The sequence below is a fragment of the Perissodus microlepis genome, chromosome 14 (genome assembly GCF_051167445.1).
Source record: "Perissodus microlepis isolate ML-2025 ecotype Zambia chromosome 14, ASM5116744v1, whole genome shotgun sequence".
NCBI classification, from domain to species: Eukaryota; Metazoa; Chordata; class Actinopteri; order Cichliformes; family Cichlidae; genus Perissodus; species Perissodus microlepis.
In genome coordinates, this window is record NC_140474.1 from 21549304 (window position 1) to 21565473 (window position 16170).

The 16170-nt window shown below is 40.1% G+C and overlaps 1 protein-coding gene across 5 annotated transcripts in view; it reads right to left on the minus strand.

Moving 5' to 3' along the window:
* Window positions 1-16170, minus strand: part of dync2h1 (dynein cytoplasmic 2 heavy chain 1) — a 117885-nt gene that overhangs the window by 82055 nt on the left and 19660 nt on the right. For all 5 annotated transcript variants that reach the window (XM_084949962.1, XM_084949963.1, XM_084949964.1 and 2 more), the window contains exons 30-50: window positions 15860-16009; window positions 15324-15456; window positions 15113-15230; window positions 14835-14947; window positions 14524-14637; window positions 14280-14421; window positions 10654-10859; window positions 9514-9696; window positions 9116-9298; window positions 8591-8814; window positions 8204-8319; window positions 4514-4713; window positions 4271-4402; window positions 3934-4066; window positions 3466-3673; window positions 3235-3364; window positions 2690-2845; window positions 2267-2526; window positions 1112-1358; window positions 810-961; window positions 520-664 (exon numbers count right to left, since the gene is read on the minus strand). In XM_084949962.1, coding sequence (XP_084806088.1) covers window positions 520-664; window positions 810-961; window positions 1112-1358; window positions 2267-2526; window positions 2690-2845; window positions 3235-3364; window positions 3466-3673; window positions 3934-4066; window positions 4271-4402; window positions 4514-4713; window positions 8204-8319; window positions 8591-8814; window positions 9116-9298; window positions 9514-9696; window positions 10654-10859; window positions 14280-14421; window positions 14524-14637; window positions 14835-14947; window positions 15113-15230; window positions 15324-15456; window positions 15860-16009 — 3445 coding nt within the window. The remainder of the gene's footprint in view (window positions 1-519; window positions 665-809; window positions 962-1111; window positions 1359-2266; window positions 2527-2689; window positions 2846-3234; window positions 3365-3465; window positions 3674-3933; window positions 4067-4270; window positions 4403-4513; window positions 4714-8203; window positions 8320-8590; window positions 8815-9115; window positions 9299-9513; window positions 9697-10653; window positions 10860-14279; window positions 14422-14523; window positions 14638-14834; window positions 14948-15112; window positions 15231-15323; window positions 15457-15859; window positions 16010-16170) is intronic.

Here is a 16170-nt window from a genome sequence, read left to right on the forward strand (position 1 = left end):
AACAAACATTCCCCCCTAAGTGCGTACACAAATGCATAATAACTTGAAAATGTCACAATTACTGAGAATATCTGACATTTGTGGCTGCAATAAAACAGTAAGAAGCTCCTATGAAGGCGAATAACAACACAACAGATTTCTTTAACTGATATTTTCTAACATCATGAAAGCAAAATCTCAGCATTCATCTGGACACATTTCTGAGTGTCAAGTTATCTTATGCACAAGTCTCTACAATGTAATGCCTGTACCTGTAATAAAACCGGCACGAATTATGTGAAAACCTAATGTGCTTTTGAAAAGACTGGAGAGAACTTGGCTAATACCCATTAGTTAAAAATGGATATCTGTGAAAATACAAGGACTTGGACAGTGTGATTTTGCATCACATAGAGACTGTTTTAATCTGGAATTACTCAGATTTCTTTGTGCCTTTTTTATGCTCTTTGTATCTCAGGAAAAGTGTGTTTTTACAAACCTGTTTATAAACTTGAATGAACACCCTGTGAAATGCAATACCTGTTCATAGAGCTGCACAAGAGACCCAGCCAGCTGGTGTGTTTTCCCTGTGCTGGCCCAGGCTGCCTGGCTGCCCAGGCTGTGCTGGAGAACTGGCTGCAGGTAAACTGAGTAGATAGTCTGCAGCTGCTCCCTGTCTGGATAACTAAAGTCAGGTAAACAGTAGGATAACAAGAATGAATCACTGTCAAGTTTGAAGGAGCCCAAGCAGAGAAACGGAGAGAGATGGGAACAATGACAAAGTGCTGTTTTACTGGTATTTACTTAAATGTTGCTTGTTTTGTACTTACTCTATTGTGCAGATGCGTACTATAGAAGAGAAGCGGGTTGTGAGTGAATGTGTCCCAACAGCACCCCCTGTGGACATGGAGGCCACCACTTGTATGTTCTCAAGACTGACCCACTCCAGATTTTCATCATAGAACCCCTTATAGGTCAACACCTGAAAGAAAGGTTAATATATATTGTGATGCTTGGTGGTGGACATGAAACAGTCTTAAAGTCTAAGTTTCTGAGAGTGGGCACTTGTATCAAAACTGTTTCCAACACATCCAGCCATTGACTGACTTTTTAATTTATCTGTCTTTTTTACCTGCTGGAGGAAGGCAGTGAGGTTGCTGGTCCCCCACTTGTCCGGTTTGGGTAGGTTGATGTCTTTTAAATAAAGGACCAAGTTCTCGCAGTCCTTGGGTCTGAAAACTCGACCAGTGTTAGAGCTGAGCAACAGGCACGTCTGGCTCAGTTTCTGTAGGACGTGGCGTGATGATGTCTGGGCGCTGCAGTGAACCACAGCAACTTGGGTGGAACGCAGCCGAGAGAAGGCGTAGCGCAGGAGCATGCTGAACAGGACGAACAGAATAAGGTCAGGAAACACACAAGAACTCAAAGTACGTGAGGTGAGACATGAGCGCAGAGGATGGCAACAGTTCATCCATATGCTTAAATGTTTTAAACAGTTCAGCTTCACCCATTTTTAAGCTGATCTAAGGACAACAAGAAAGGATAAGAGGATGAAATCTGTGTTACTGCCACATTAAACTTTTGGGACGTCAAGAAAATTGTTTACCTTTGACTCAAAAGAAAATTAAAGAAAGTAAATATGACGTGTTCATGGGCATGCACAGTCATTATCAGAAAATCTGTACTTTTATCAGAAGACTAAGTTGACAAATCCCGTGCCTTACTGGCACTGTAATGTTTCAGACAAAGTGAGGCAGGGCATGAGGATGAGAAAAGAAAAGACTGAAAGATACAAAAGTGGAGTGTAAAAGGCAAACTGAGGGACCCTTGCTCTTTTATACCTAGGGGAGGGACACAATTACTTGTGGGGCAGTTCAGAACTTGATGTGTACACGTACACAATCCCAAGCACAAACAGCGCGCGCACACACCCAAAGATCTTTATTCTGAGCTTTCAGTGCCTTTACAAGAAAGGTCAAGTCTTGAATAAAAGCAGCTTTGATTTCACTGTTGATTATGTGATTGTGTCATTCTGAGCATTCATATTTGAGTGCCTCTGTCTCACAAACCACACTGCACACTCTGACCTCACCAGTGATTTTTGTACTAAAGGCTAACATGAGGATAGAATAAAAAAAATACCCTTTGTGAATTGCTTCCACAGAATGCCATTTGATCTTAAGTCAGGATAATGTAAGGTAATGTAACAGTTGTTCAGCAATCATGGCTTTGTGAAGGGCTAAATGGTTTTTAATGTGTTTTTGTATATGGATCCAGAAGTAATTACCCCTTTCCACAACCCTCTGGCCCTACGACCATGAAGGGCTGCCTGTGCTGTGTGGTGAGCCAAGGAGAGAAACCCTGCAGACCTCTCTGCATGCCTGGAGTCTCAATCACAGGTAGCATGTGTGTATGCGAGAACTGCTCCAGCGTGAGACCCTCAGGACGCTGGAACATGTAACTTGCTAGATGACCACTGTCAGTGTTATAGTAAGTATCCAATGGTTTTCTGGGGTCTGGTGGGCTTTCCCTGGCCCAGCTCAGCAACTACAGGAGTGAAAAGACATAAAGACAAACATTAGCTGGTTATCCATCCTTATAATTTGCAGCAGTTACAATTAAGACATGAATACAATTTAAATCCAAACATAAAACTGTTCTTGAACTCAACCTCTATTGATACCAAACGAGAACAAAATGAGGTCCTCACCTCTTTGGCAAACTCCTGTCGTGTTTTGAGGTTGAGGTTTCCTCCCATACCTCTCAGTAGACCAACGATGAACTGGCCCCTCTCCTTCACAGCATTGAGGTGAGACAGGCAATTGAACACTGTGCCCACTAAACTAGTTTCCACCACAAAGTCATTCTGATGAGGAGAGAGAAAGAACAGCATACAGATGTAAGGATCAAAGATCTTTTAAGATTTTCAAATAAACCGGTTGAGCAAAAGAAAAATCCAGTCTGTAAGGATTATGTAAATTAGAAGGAAATAATAAATGAATCTGTTCATTGAGCTGAAAGGTCACAAGTCATTTCAGTTACTTGATTGCACTTTCATAATGTTACCAATTAAATATATCCTAATAAATACTGGTAAGTATAAATGAAGTTAACTGATCAAGGTTCTAAGTTGCTCAGTGCATACGCACTGATGACACCACTGTGTCAGGTTCCAAACAAAAGATGTGTTTAACATTTAGAACAATGAAAAGATGTGACTGCTTTTCATGCACTGTGTAGCAGTGGGACGCTGACCTGCTTGAGGACCCAGTCCAGAGATCTTTGGAAGTAATCGCCCAGCCAGTTTTCAAGATTATTGTGACACTCTTCTGGCTGACCCTTTAACCACGACTTCACCAAGGCACCCACATCAATGTCCTCATCACTTTAGATATGAGGAAGTAAAATGCCAGTGAGACAAGTACTGAAAAGGTGGAATTTGGTAGAAATAAATGCTTAAAACTCTTTCTGCATAGGCTGACTGACCTGAGAAAGATCATGCCCATGCGGGATATGGTAGCTGGTGAGGCACAGCTGAGGTCATGAGTCTCAAACAGGAAGTTAACATTAGGTCCAAACTGGATGCGTTCGCCACTGGGCATGGTTAACAGTCGATTATCATCAAGGACAGAATTCAGACTCTCAATCCACTCAGGATCAATGTCGCCATCACACACGATCCAAGAATTCACCTCTAGAAAACACAAATACACATGCGTATGTTTACAACGCATGCATACAGGATATTAATGACGATACAGGGTGTGTCTGAAAGAATCATCTGATTTCAAAAGTTTTACATACAAAACTTGTTCACAAGTACTTAACATTGCAGAATTAAAGCACTTTGAAATTGGATGATTCTGGTGATGGCCAAACGCTTTTCCAGTTTCAGTGGGCAACAATGTCAAACATCTGGTTAATCACAAACCAGTGGTGTCCCTCTCTTATTACCCTGAGATTCTTTGACCACGTTCCTGGCACTGTGGGTGAGGACGCCATCAGACCACTCTCTGGTGTCCATGTCTATATGTCCCAACAACTGTTGTCTGGGCATGGCCTTAGGATTCATTGTGTACTGCTTCACCTACCAAACAAAAAAAAAGTGAATTGGCAAGGAACTCAAGGCAGAATTTCTTTAATTTTGAAAATGTCGCTTTTTAGATTCTTTTATATGCTAAATAACACTGGAACCCAGACAGTGCATAATGTAATTTTAGAGGACTTATATTACATCACTTTTTCCAGTTACAGCATTAAATTCAAGAGGAGAGGTTCTCCCTCTACTCACCACTTTTCCTGTCTTGCCGAGAGCCGCCCTGAGCATCCTCCACAGTGTGGACTTGCCTGCTCCGCTTGGCCCGACAACAACTACGCCCATACGTTGTCTTAGCTGTTCATTTAGCTCCAATGCCTTCTTTAGCTATAAATGACAACAATTACTCCATTTAACTATCTCTGATTTTCTTATACCATCTTTCTAACAAACAACGTCAGTTCACATAGTATTTATTAGAATTCTTCATATACACACCTGGCTGGGTATAAGTTCAAGCTGTGCCTCCTTATAAACTTGTTCCAGTGCATGTGTTAGTATCTGGTCCTCCACGTCAGTGAAATCAACCCCAGAGAAGACATCTCTCACCAGAGCATCAAACCGAGAGCTATCGGCAAAGGTCAGCTTGGACATTGTGTTCAGTCTTAAGGCCTGCACTACCAGACTACTCTCTTCAACTGCAAGTAGATGGACAGAGAGAGAAAATGAGTTAGAGAAAGAAAAGAAATTAATATAAATTTAATTTCAATCCAAAACAGGGATAAGCATAAAAAATACTCACTATAAATACTCATAAAAAATATTCACTATAAGTCTGGACTCTCACACACATCACATCACCACACGCACCACCACACATTTCCTATAATCCTATAATTCCTATAATTTATAATCTTTATAATCTTTATAATCTCTTCTGCTATTTGCACATTCTTTACTGTAAATTCCTAAGTTAATTTGTAAATTTTGTAGTGACCTGTAAATTGTAAATATTGTAAAACTTTTTTTCTGTCATTTAATGGTCGGGCATTGTACAGCTACAAGCATTTCACCCCCATGTCATACTGTGTATGGTTGTGTGTGTGTGACAAATAAAATTTGAATTTGAATAAGAGTATGGTTAACACTATAAAACAGCTATAAACTATGAAAAAGGCAATATGCTGAATGAAAAGAAAAAAAAAATAGGAAATTATATAAAAACAAGGTGAGGAAAGTTTAGTATTGGCTTGCTCTTGCAAATGTCCCCAGTGAAAAATGTGCTAATTACCAAAACTTGTCACGATTTAATACACTGTCAATACTTTTGATCTCTTGTCTTTCTGCAGAGAAGCGCACTTGGCCAGACTACATACAGAGACAAACACAAGGAAAAACCTCAGGGACTCATCGACAGACAAGAGGTTCACACGATGTGTCTGTGAATCTGTGTGTGTGTGTGTGTGTGTGTGTGTGTGTGTGTGTGTGTGTGTGTGTGTGTGTGTGTGTGTGTGTGTGTGTGTGTGTTTGTGTGTTGGACAGATAAAAGGTGGGTGGTGGAGGAAGAGAAAGATTTAAAGGAAAGAATGATAGAATCAGGGAAAGGGTGAGTAAAACCAAGGTAGAAGTGGGGGAGGTTATTGAAAACAAGAGGCATGAAGGGGACCTTTGGGGTGAGAAAAAGAGGGCACCGATTGCGAACGAGCGGGACGAGAGCAACATCGACAGCCAGGTATCAGAGAAAGAGAGCGCTAACAAGAGGTTAGAGGAGGGAGCAGGAACTGAGGAAGAAATGCTGAAGAGGTAAACAACAACGCTCTGGCAAAGTGTTTTGAGGACGAGAGAATGCAGAAGGACAAAAGTACAGACAAGTGAAAAACCTGAGGGAAGAAAAGTTTTTAGGGAAAGTGCTTGAGCTAAATGTCAATTCATGGCATGTCCGTACTAGAATACTTAGAGGGCAAGCGCAGCATGTGCACAGAAAAAGAGCTGGACACTAAAGCCTTCTGTTTAAGTATACTCGTGGTGTTTATCCGGCTGCATTCAATAGATATCCACACAAAGAGGCACAGATAAGCCAAACACTTTTATTGTATCTCTGTTGAGCAAAGGATAAGCATCTCCAGACCAGTCAAATTTTTAACTGTAACCTTATCTTCCGATGCGTTACGTCAACTCGAAAACTTTCTATCCCTCAGGTCCAAAGGTTGCTATCAGTATAGCAGTTTCAGCACTTCCAAAAAGTAGATTTTCAACTAGACTTAGAAAAGTTGCCACTTTTTTTTTTATTATCAGAGACTGCGTCGAGATTTCTGTTACAGCTTCATCTACTTCTGAGGTGGATGAAGAAGTTAAAAAGTCTGAAGAGGCTAAAACTTTGACAAGTTTACTTGTGGATTCTTTTTCAATAACCCCAATGAGCCAAATATGTCAGTCTGACAAAGGGTGTTATTATTATTAAAAGTGTCAATAGTCTTTTGGGCTCCTTTAACTTTAGTCGATTAAAACAATCAGATGATATTAAAAGCGTGGTTTGGATGTTACATGACAGCACAGTTACGCTTACTTTGCCTTTGAGATATATTTATTTATGATGTGTTGAATGATCCTTCACCAGGACAAGAGTCCGGTCTCCAATAAACACAATGGATTGAACTATATATTTTTTAACATCTATCCATCCTCTTTTGCTTATATGAAGTCATGTTACAGTGGCAGCAGGCTAACCAGACATCCTCTCACTCAGTGAGACTCGACACTTTGGGATCCCTCAGTTACTCCTGAGGGATCCCGTACCCCAAAGTATTCCCATATGGAAAATATAATTTCTCCTATAGGTTCTGGGTGTATCCCAGGGTTAGGGTGAACAACCGATATTAAAAAATAATAATAATAATAATCTGAGGACCTGAACTCTGTTCTTGACATATACCATGAGGGGATATGATATCCCATACAATATGTGTTCTCTATCAAGGAGCAGAAGTTTTACACATAGCTGCTTTTTATGTTAATTAAATGGCCCAACTTTACCCAATCACAATTACCCCAAGTCACTGCTAATCCCTTGGATCCAGCTGAGTGACACACCAGTGGATGAAATGTTGACTTTAATTTCTCATTAGAAATCTTGTCAGGAGTGTGAAAACCACACATCATAATGTTTCCCTCTGCCAACAACAGACCAGTGGTCCCAGTATGAGGCATCGAGGTAACTTAAGGCCTTTTGTTTAGCTCCCAAGGTCATCATTAGCCAGGGCAGCTTTGAAGCATCTGTGCAGCAGCTGCCCACAGGGGGAGTGAGAGGAGCCCATACCAAAAAGTTCTTTAGCTGGAGAAACAGCAACAGCCAAGAACCCCTAAAAAAGTGTGTCTGTTTGTTTAAATTCAGCCTCCAGATGAGACATGTCTTGAATACAACAGTAGACTTTCAAAACTCTACCCAGAGGGATGTTCTTTCTAATTATGTACAATACATCACTGTAACTCATCTGTAGGACTAGAATAAAGAATGTGTAAATTGACTAAACAAATATGCAGCCCATAACTTTCAGACTTGTAGTCTCAATCAGTGTTGACTCAAGTGGCTTAAGGCAATTTATCAGATTATGTGCAGCTCCCTCTTAAGTATAGATTTCATTCTCATCCCACCAAATGATTTCACAAATTAGCACAACCTCTGCTTCAGACAGAAATAAATCATCAATCAAATCATCAGGTGCTGCCTGAATATAATGAAAGTCTGCCATTAATGTTGTGTAATTATAAACCCGAATAAAACACAGTGTATTTTATAAAAATCCCAGTACTTTGCATTGTTAAAGTTTTGACCCTTTGTACTTGGCAAAGAGTTTGATTTTGAGTCAAAGATGAACCCATTTCCTCCTAACTTTCTTTTAAAATACATTTTTGGCCTTTTTAGCCGTTGTAATGATGTGACAGGCTGAAGGTGGACAAGAAAGGTTGGGGAGAGCAGGGGGAAGGGATGTAGCAATTGGCCCGGTACGAAATCAAACCTTGGTCTCTGGAATAACCTTGTGGCATATGAGTTGCCTGCTCAACCCAGTGAGCTATACTGGCACCCCCTCAAAACTTTCTTGACACAATATTGGAGAAGAAAAAATAAAAATGCCTCACAGAAATAATCTATATTAAAAAAAAAGGAAAAACACCCAGAGGGGGTCTTACTCTTTTCTTTGTTGCGATTCCTTCTGTGTTGCTGCAAAAGACCGCCGCAGGCCTTCAGCACTGTCTTTAGAGCTCGCAAACCCCAGTCATAGTGTTGCTGAGGAGTCAACAACTCTCTGGAGAAAGAAATAAAGGCACATTTTTACACATCACACACTCGCAGTTGGCGGTAGCATTGCCTGTAACAGTCAGTGGTGGGAAGCAGAAAGGGTAATTTATCCACAAAAATCAAGCAACTGCATACTATTAATGCTAAAACGTAAAGTCCATCTAATAATAACACGTGAAACACAAAAATCACACACAACACAGATATCAAACTACACAGGTGAAGCACATTGCATGTCAATTTGACCCTAATCCAAACCAAAAATGACTTAATTCTACCTTGCCAGGTTGAAGATTGCTACCAGTTTGCATCCCAGTATTTCTCCATTTTTGAAGCCCTCGGAGTAGAGGATGACTTCAGCAATGAGCTCATTGTCTGGCCTGCTCATGGCCACAGGCCTGAACAGTTGCTTTAGGTTGTCTGGAAGTTTCTGTCTGCCTCCATAGCCTTTTCCTGCCGGGTTTAATGTGATAAAGACTCCAGAATTAGGGTCCAATTCCACCTAGAGGATGAAGAAAGGAAGAACATGTTCTTCTCAATATTATGATTTTTTAAAACTGGCACGAGTAAAGTTTAAGCAGTTCCTTCTTGAATTATGACAAATCCAGTTTTTACGCCATATATGAAAACATAAATAATTTACTGTGGGACTGATTTGACTGAAAGACAGTTAAAAAAAAATAGAAAAAAAATAATTATTTATTTATGAGAAAGCGTCATAAATTACTGAGGTGGGCTTGAGAAATCAGAATGACCTGGTGTTCAGCATTATTGCTTTTGTCTGCATTTGTTTATTTTCTGACCTCCTTCCCTAGCAGATCGCATGTGTTCTTATGGTGTTTGAGAGAGTCTTGAATGGCCTGAATCTGCATGGAAACTGCAGACAGTACTGCTTCCTCTAAACGGTTAAACTCGTCAAAGCAGCCCCATGCTCCACACTTCACCAACCCCACAAAGATCCGTCCCATTGACTTCACATCGATACCCTGGAAAACAGACCAAAAAAAAAAGTCGTTGTCATTTGTACTCAATTTGCAAACCTACTTTGTTTGCGCATGTGTGTGGACTAATCAAAAGGTTAGTGTATGTGTGTGTCTACTACTGCACATATGTGATTCATGGATATATTGTATCCACATGTCTTTAGTTGTAGCTTTCGCTTTGTATATATTTTTTGCTTTTCACAGAAGCATCTATACACCTCGTCACAGTTGAACACCAGCACTTGACGTCCAAACAGCCCTCCTAAGGCTTTGACGGACTCAGTCTTGCCTGTGCCGGCTGGCCCATAAGGGTTCCCCCCGAGCCCCATCTTCATTGCCTGGGTCAGAGTCAGGTAGCATTTATCAGTCAGTGGAGTGTGCACCAGCTTAGCCACATTCCCCTGGGAGGAAGTAAGAGATAAGATTAAAGATTAAAATTAGGAATAAAGACAGCAAAGGAAAGTGATGTTGGCCAGACAGCATCGGAGATATGGGTGAAGGGACACGATGGAGACTGAAACAAACTCGTCAAAAAATAAAGGAAATGAATGGAAAAGGAAAGATGTGACAAATGAATGATGGACGGGCAAAGAAAAGAAAAGTAAACGGGAGTCTGGATGTGGTTGTAGAAAACTGCAGAGTGGAAATGCAAGAAGGCACTGTATTACACGTGCTCCTTATCCCTGCATAAACAGTGCCCCCCAAAGGTTAAAAAAATAGGTTCAAATACATTGATCAACACCTACACAACAGCTCCCATAAGCGGGATACTGCAGCCTGCCACACTGCAAAAGCTGTTTAACGATAGCTTGTGATGAAGCTGATCCAGCCCCCAAACTCGTGCCTATAGTGTAATTATTACTGATATAAACTGAGATTAAGAAAATGTATGTGCTCCTAATACTACCTTACCTGGGTCATACTGAAAGTAGCTACAGAATGAACAAAATGTTATAAGGCTTCACCTGAATATTAAACCCTTGGCATATTTTGGCTAGATTTAGATATTTGGTTTCCTTTTTTTGGTTGTTACTTATGAATATAATAATTTTTGTTATGGTTATAAAATTAGACATGATGTCAGTCATTTATCATCTGTAAAAATAGACTAATAACAGATGGCACAACTTGCTGTTGAAAATGTCTGCTGCTTTCCTCCCTTGCAAGTCAATGTGCTGTAAAATGAATGCTAAGAAAGCAGATTTAATTTCCTGTGGTTTAATATTCTTAATTAGCAAAACAAAATGTCAAGTAAAGATTAACTGGAGTGCAGGAAACATCACTGAATGTTTTGGTTTGTTCCATTTGTGTAATTGAAAAGAGGAACGCATATACAACACGTTTGCACTATATCACACCTGGTATTCATAGGTATAGCTGAATTGTGCATCCACCATATGTATGTGACAGCATTGGTCCGGCCCCATATAGAACCGAAGCTGCTTCTTCCAGGCCCAGGCATCAGTAGTGGTAACTCCTGCCTGGTTAAGTTGCTTCACCACACTGATGTTGTGGATAATATCCAGGATCAAGGCCTTCAGCTTCAATTGCAGGACACTAGACTCTGTACAAGGAGACATGCATAAATTTTAGGGTGTCAGAACCTGTAAAAGTACACAAATAACACATTTCTGACATAAAAGAGCATTGTATCTGTAAACGCAGGGTGCTGGATTTAACCAGGCCAGGAAATAGTTAATATTTGTTACAATAGTGTATTGAATTTGAATAAACCACCGTGTAGAACTGAGAAACTCTGAAATGAACAATATGATTTTTTTCAGTATGACTCAGGCAACACATTTAAACATTAAAAACAGTGCTGCATTACCTCTTCAGTTCATCACTGTTCAAGTTTTATGGAACTGATTAGACCAGCAGCTCTAACCCTGAATTTTACATTCTTGCTTGATATGGGATTTCTCTCTCTTTCTTTTGGTAAAGTGGTGATCATTCCAAACAGGTGTCAGTTCTTGACTTCAGGGGATTGTAATTTGTATTAAAAAGTAGCATTTGAGCTTATATAACAGAAATAAGCAAGGCCTTCTCCCCAAAAGACATCGCTGGAAAGCAGTAAATGTTCTTTTAAAGGCCAAAGAAACCACATACATATCATTCAGTATTAAAAGGGCCTTTCAGTATGGGCAAGTTGCCCGTGCCCTGTGCACTAATGCGCACTGATACCATCGAGGATGCTGGCTTTTGTACTGTGTGCTTACAACAAGTGAGTGATGGCCCTTCTGTTTAGCCTGGAGGATTTCTAAGAGTTTTAAATTTTGACCTGTCAGACCACAGGAATATTTTCTGCTTTCCCTCAGTCCGAACAAAGGCCCAGAGAGAGCACTGGTGCTTCTGGGTCTGTTTATATGTGTATTTTTTTTTGCCTAGCAACCCCCCAAAATCAATTATGGCTACACTCCTTTTTACATTTATCTCTGAAGCTGAGAATGACCACTTCAAGCCACCTTTTATGCATCTTTTATAGTCTTGTTGACAAGTATGCATCAATAGTGTCAGCCTAGCTAGAGATGCATACAAATTACTTCAGCAAATGTATGCCAAATGTATCCTGCCAAATGTATCCTGTCTTGCCTCACCAGCAAATGGCTCCTCACTTCCTGTGGAGTTTATGGACATTTTAGGCAGACTGGGTAATTAGATTGTCTTTCTTGCCATTACTTTGGCTGCTTTAATCAGTACCAGCACTTTATAGCCACTTGAGACAAACTGGTGTTAAAAGAAAGCACATCACATAGGGATTTTACCCTTTTTAACCCCTTTTCACAACGGTGTCCTGCATCCATGATTTCCTCTCAAAATGAATCATAAACGAGCAAAAGTAAGACATTATTAGTTAAGTTAAAACTAATAAGCAACACGACCACCCAAAATAGTCCAAAATGAGCCTTTGCATCCTTTACACTGGTTTAGTCATAGTAACCTTTTCAGCTATCAAAAGCCCCCAATTTGATACAGCTTGTCATTTTCAGTAGAAAACAAAATGAAAACTTCCCCAGGCGCCATCCTGACACAAGAAGTGAATTACTCCAAAGCCTTCTTTTTTTTCTTTAACAGCTAAAAGAAACAGCACTTGCAATATTACAGTACATCACCACCTAGGCGTGTCAGTCCTATCTAATGAAATCTCTAAGAAACATTGCCATATATTTTGGTTTTTTACACAGAAGCCAGTAATTTAATAATGTATTATCATGGAAATAACTGCTACAGGCATAAATGGAAAAGGTGTGCATGTAAGAATATAATATCTCCATATAATATAATCCAGTGCTGTACTAAAATAAAAGGTATTCTACAACTGTGTGAAAAAGTCTAAAAGCAAATTTAGCCCACACGCTGAAGTTAAGCATGAAGAAAATGACAGAAGAGATTTGGAATTTGACCATTTCCCAGAACGCCAATGTCCTGTGAAATGTCGGTACTGCTGGCGCTTTCATCTCATGAATGAGTAACTTGTTTAAATCTAAAAGTAAAGCAGATTTGAGTTCTGAGGCAAAAGTCGGCTGTTATGCTTTATGCAGCCATATATTCATCCCCGGGTCATTAAATTCGCCTGTCAGTTATGTTGCCTACAGATTTAAAGCGTACTACTGCCCCTTTGCAGCTTCCTAGGAGACTATGAGTGATACACTCATTTGGAATTAATTTCCCTCTCATCTCATAATCTCAACAGATTCAACCAAGCCTGAGATTTGGATCAGTATCTGATTTAGATTAAGTACACATATTAAGTAGCAATTGTTTATCTGGACTCTCACAGAAAGGTCAAAAACTAAAATAAGGGTTGTGAAATTTGCTGTAGAAATAACCACAGAGAGAGAAAGAAAAATCACACATCAAGTGTGGGGCAAAGACGTGAATATTTTAAGACCTCTTGGGGAAAAAACATTGCGTAGTTTCTGTTTATCACAACTTCTTCTGTCTTTCTGTGTATTACCCTTATGTCAGAGATCGTAACCAGTCAATATTGGCAATGCTAATTGTGAATATGGCCACTAGGGGTCATAGGACTCCACTCAAGTAGCCCTGCTTTTATATATCAGTTGTATAAACTTGTATCACTTTATATATAATGTTAAAGCTAGCGTCTACGTTTAGCTGAATACTTGGATTAGAGGAAGAAAAACTGTAGAAACACTGGTGAACACAGTGACATGGTGATTACTGTTGCCTCAAAGCCTAACAGTAAGATGGTCCTGGATCTGGCCAGGGCCTTTCTGTGTGGAGTTTCCTTGTTCTCCTCGTGTCTGTGTGGGTTCTGTCCAGATACTACGGCTTCCTCAAGCACTCCAAAGACAGACATGTTAGTAGGGTTAGGTTAATTGGTGATTGGCTCTAATATGCTTCATATGTGAATGTCAGTGTGAATGGTTGTCTGTCTCTCTGTGTTAGCCCTGTGACAGACTGGCAACCTGTCCAGCATGTACCCAACCTCTCGCCCTATGGCAGCTGGGATAGGAGATGAAGTCAGAGATGCAAGGCTGAGACTGTTTTGGACATGAGCAAAAGAGAGGTAGTGGATATGTTGGGCAAAGGATGTTGAAGACAGCTACCAGGCAAAAAGAAAAGAGGAAGTCCACATAAAAGGTTCAGGCATGAAATAAAGGAGGGCCTGCAGAGGGTTTGTGTGACAGAAGAAGATGCTAGGGATAAAGTGAGAGTAAGATGACTTGTTATGGCCATCCCTAAAGGGAGGAGTGGAAATAAGAAGAAGAAGAAAGAAACTGGCTGGTTGTAATAATCACAGATTTGATGTTTATTCATTAATTTTGGTTATAAATTGCTTTTAACTGTAAGTTTTTTTTTTTATCCTTGTATGCACACACTAAGCTAAACGTATATGTTAAATAAAATCCATATCATGTGTGCAGAATTTCATGTAGTTCAGGGAAACGTTACACCGGTCTGAATGGGCACACATACTTTATCTTCCCCGATGCTTAAACACAAATGTGGTCCCTACCTGTGTTATCAGAGCTGGTGTCCACTGTGGTATAGACTTCTAATTTGCTGTTAAGCTCCAACTCCAACTGATGCAAATTTTGTTCTTTTATAGCTCTTTCCACATCTTCAGTAAATTGGATTTGCTCAGCCAGACACAGGATCTACACGAAAAAATGCAACATTGTTTAATGCTGGGGAGAAAAAAACGTATTTTCTTTTACATCACAAGCTTTAAAGAATATTTTTAAAAGGCAGTTGTGCACCTGTGATGGATAACAAGAGGGGTCCACTTCCCCTTTCTTTGCTGCCGACACACATTCATACAGCAAGTGCTTTAGGGTCTCCTTCATTTCCACAGACAGCTCACTTAACCACACCTAGAAACGAAGGAAAACTGTTTATGCAGAACCACAAAGGAAGGTTCAAAGAAAAAGCGTATAAAACATTTAAAATGAATACACATTTGTGTTGCTTTGAATACATTTTTAAAAAGGATAAACATACTACAAGTACCTCCTTAGATCTCCAACAATGATAATACTATTTATCCATCTATATACATTCATAGCTTTACCTCCACAAGGCTGGAAATGTGTACAATATTTCTGAGTGGCACAATTTCTCCCTCCAAAGAACACATGGCGACAATGTGCTGGCATTGCTCATCAAACACAACACTGTGGATGCCTGCAAAGGGAATATATATGCAGACTACCTTCACTATCCACTATGATTCAAACAATATGAACAAATATAACAAAAGGGGAAAAACAGGCAGAAGACAGAGCAACAGCAGATAAATGCAAACGATCATCAGCAACAACAGAATGTAAGAACACACATGTCTCTGACCTGCAAAGAGTTTTTTTAGGTGTGACTGGATGACACTAGGGTTGGTGGCCTGCCCAAGAATTTCTAACAGATCATCATCTCCAATGAAATAGAACCGTGGGAAGGCAGACCGTTTCTCCTGTGATGCAGACACAAAACCACATTTAGGTAGTGGTGATATTTGAAACCCATGTGAAAGAAAGCAAATGTCTTTTCACACGTGCGTATTCACCTCCAGGAACTCATTGAGTGACTTTTGGCAGCGCTGTAGTTGGTCCAGTATGGTGACGAGGGAGTTTCTGATGCCAGCCCTCGAACTCAGAGAAACAACTCTGTTGTCTCTCTGGATGTCTGACATTATAGACCTAAGACACGGAGCGAGAAAATGTTCAGTTATGCCAGTTTCTATTTGTCAGCAAAAGAGAAGCCACATGTAGTTGGTATATTATCACATGTAGTATATAGTGGTTTTCTAATCTTACTGAACACTCAAAGTGCTTCAGACTACAAGCCACATTTAACCACACAGTCAAATAGTGTTTTGTTCTATACATTGCAAACATGGAAGTCTTTCAACTGTCAGAGGAAGCTAGACTACCCAAAGAAAACTCATGCACTCGTAGTGAGTGTGCACATTCAAACACCAGAAGGAAAGGTCCAAATCAGGAACGTTCTTGCTGTATCAGTAAGTATCAGTGTTAGCCACCATTGTGCCTAAATGGGCAAACGCTTCATTTGTGTTATTACACAGAGCTGCACACACTGTACCTGAAGTCTTCATCAACTCGTTTGAAGCGAGCCTCCTCTCGGGGCAATGCTCCTCGTCCAAAAATGGGCTCCAAATAAACCCAGCGCCTCTGGATGGCATTCAGACTGAGCAGATACTCATCCAAGTCAGACAGACGAACTTCCCACAGACTGACCTGGATATACATGGAGTAAATACTCAAACCTTTGTCACAGTTTCTTCATCAGGGATTAAATGTTAATATATAAATGAACCAATTTTTTTTTTTAAACTGCATGTACCAATACAAGCTGAGAAAGGTATGTGAAAAGTACTTTTTCCATACATAAAA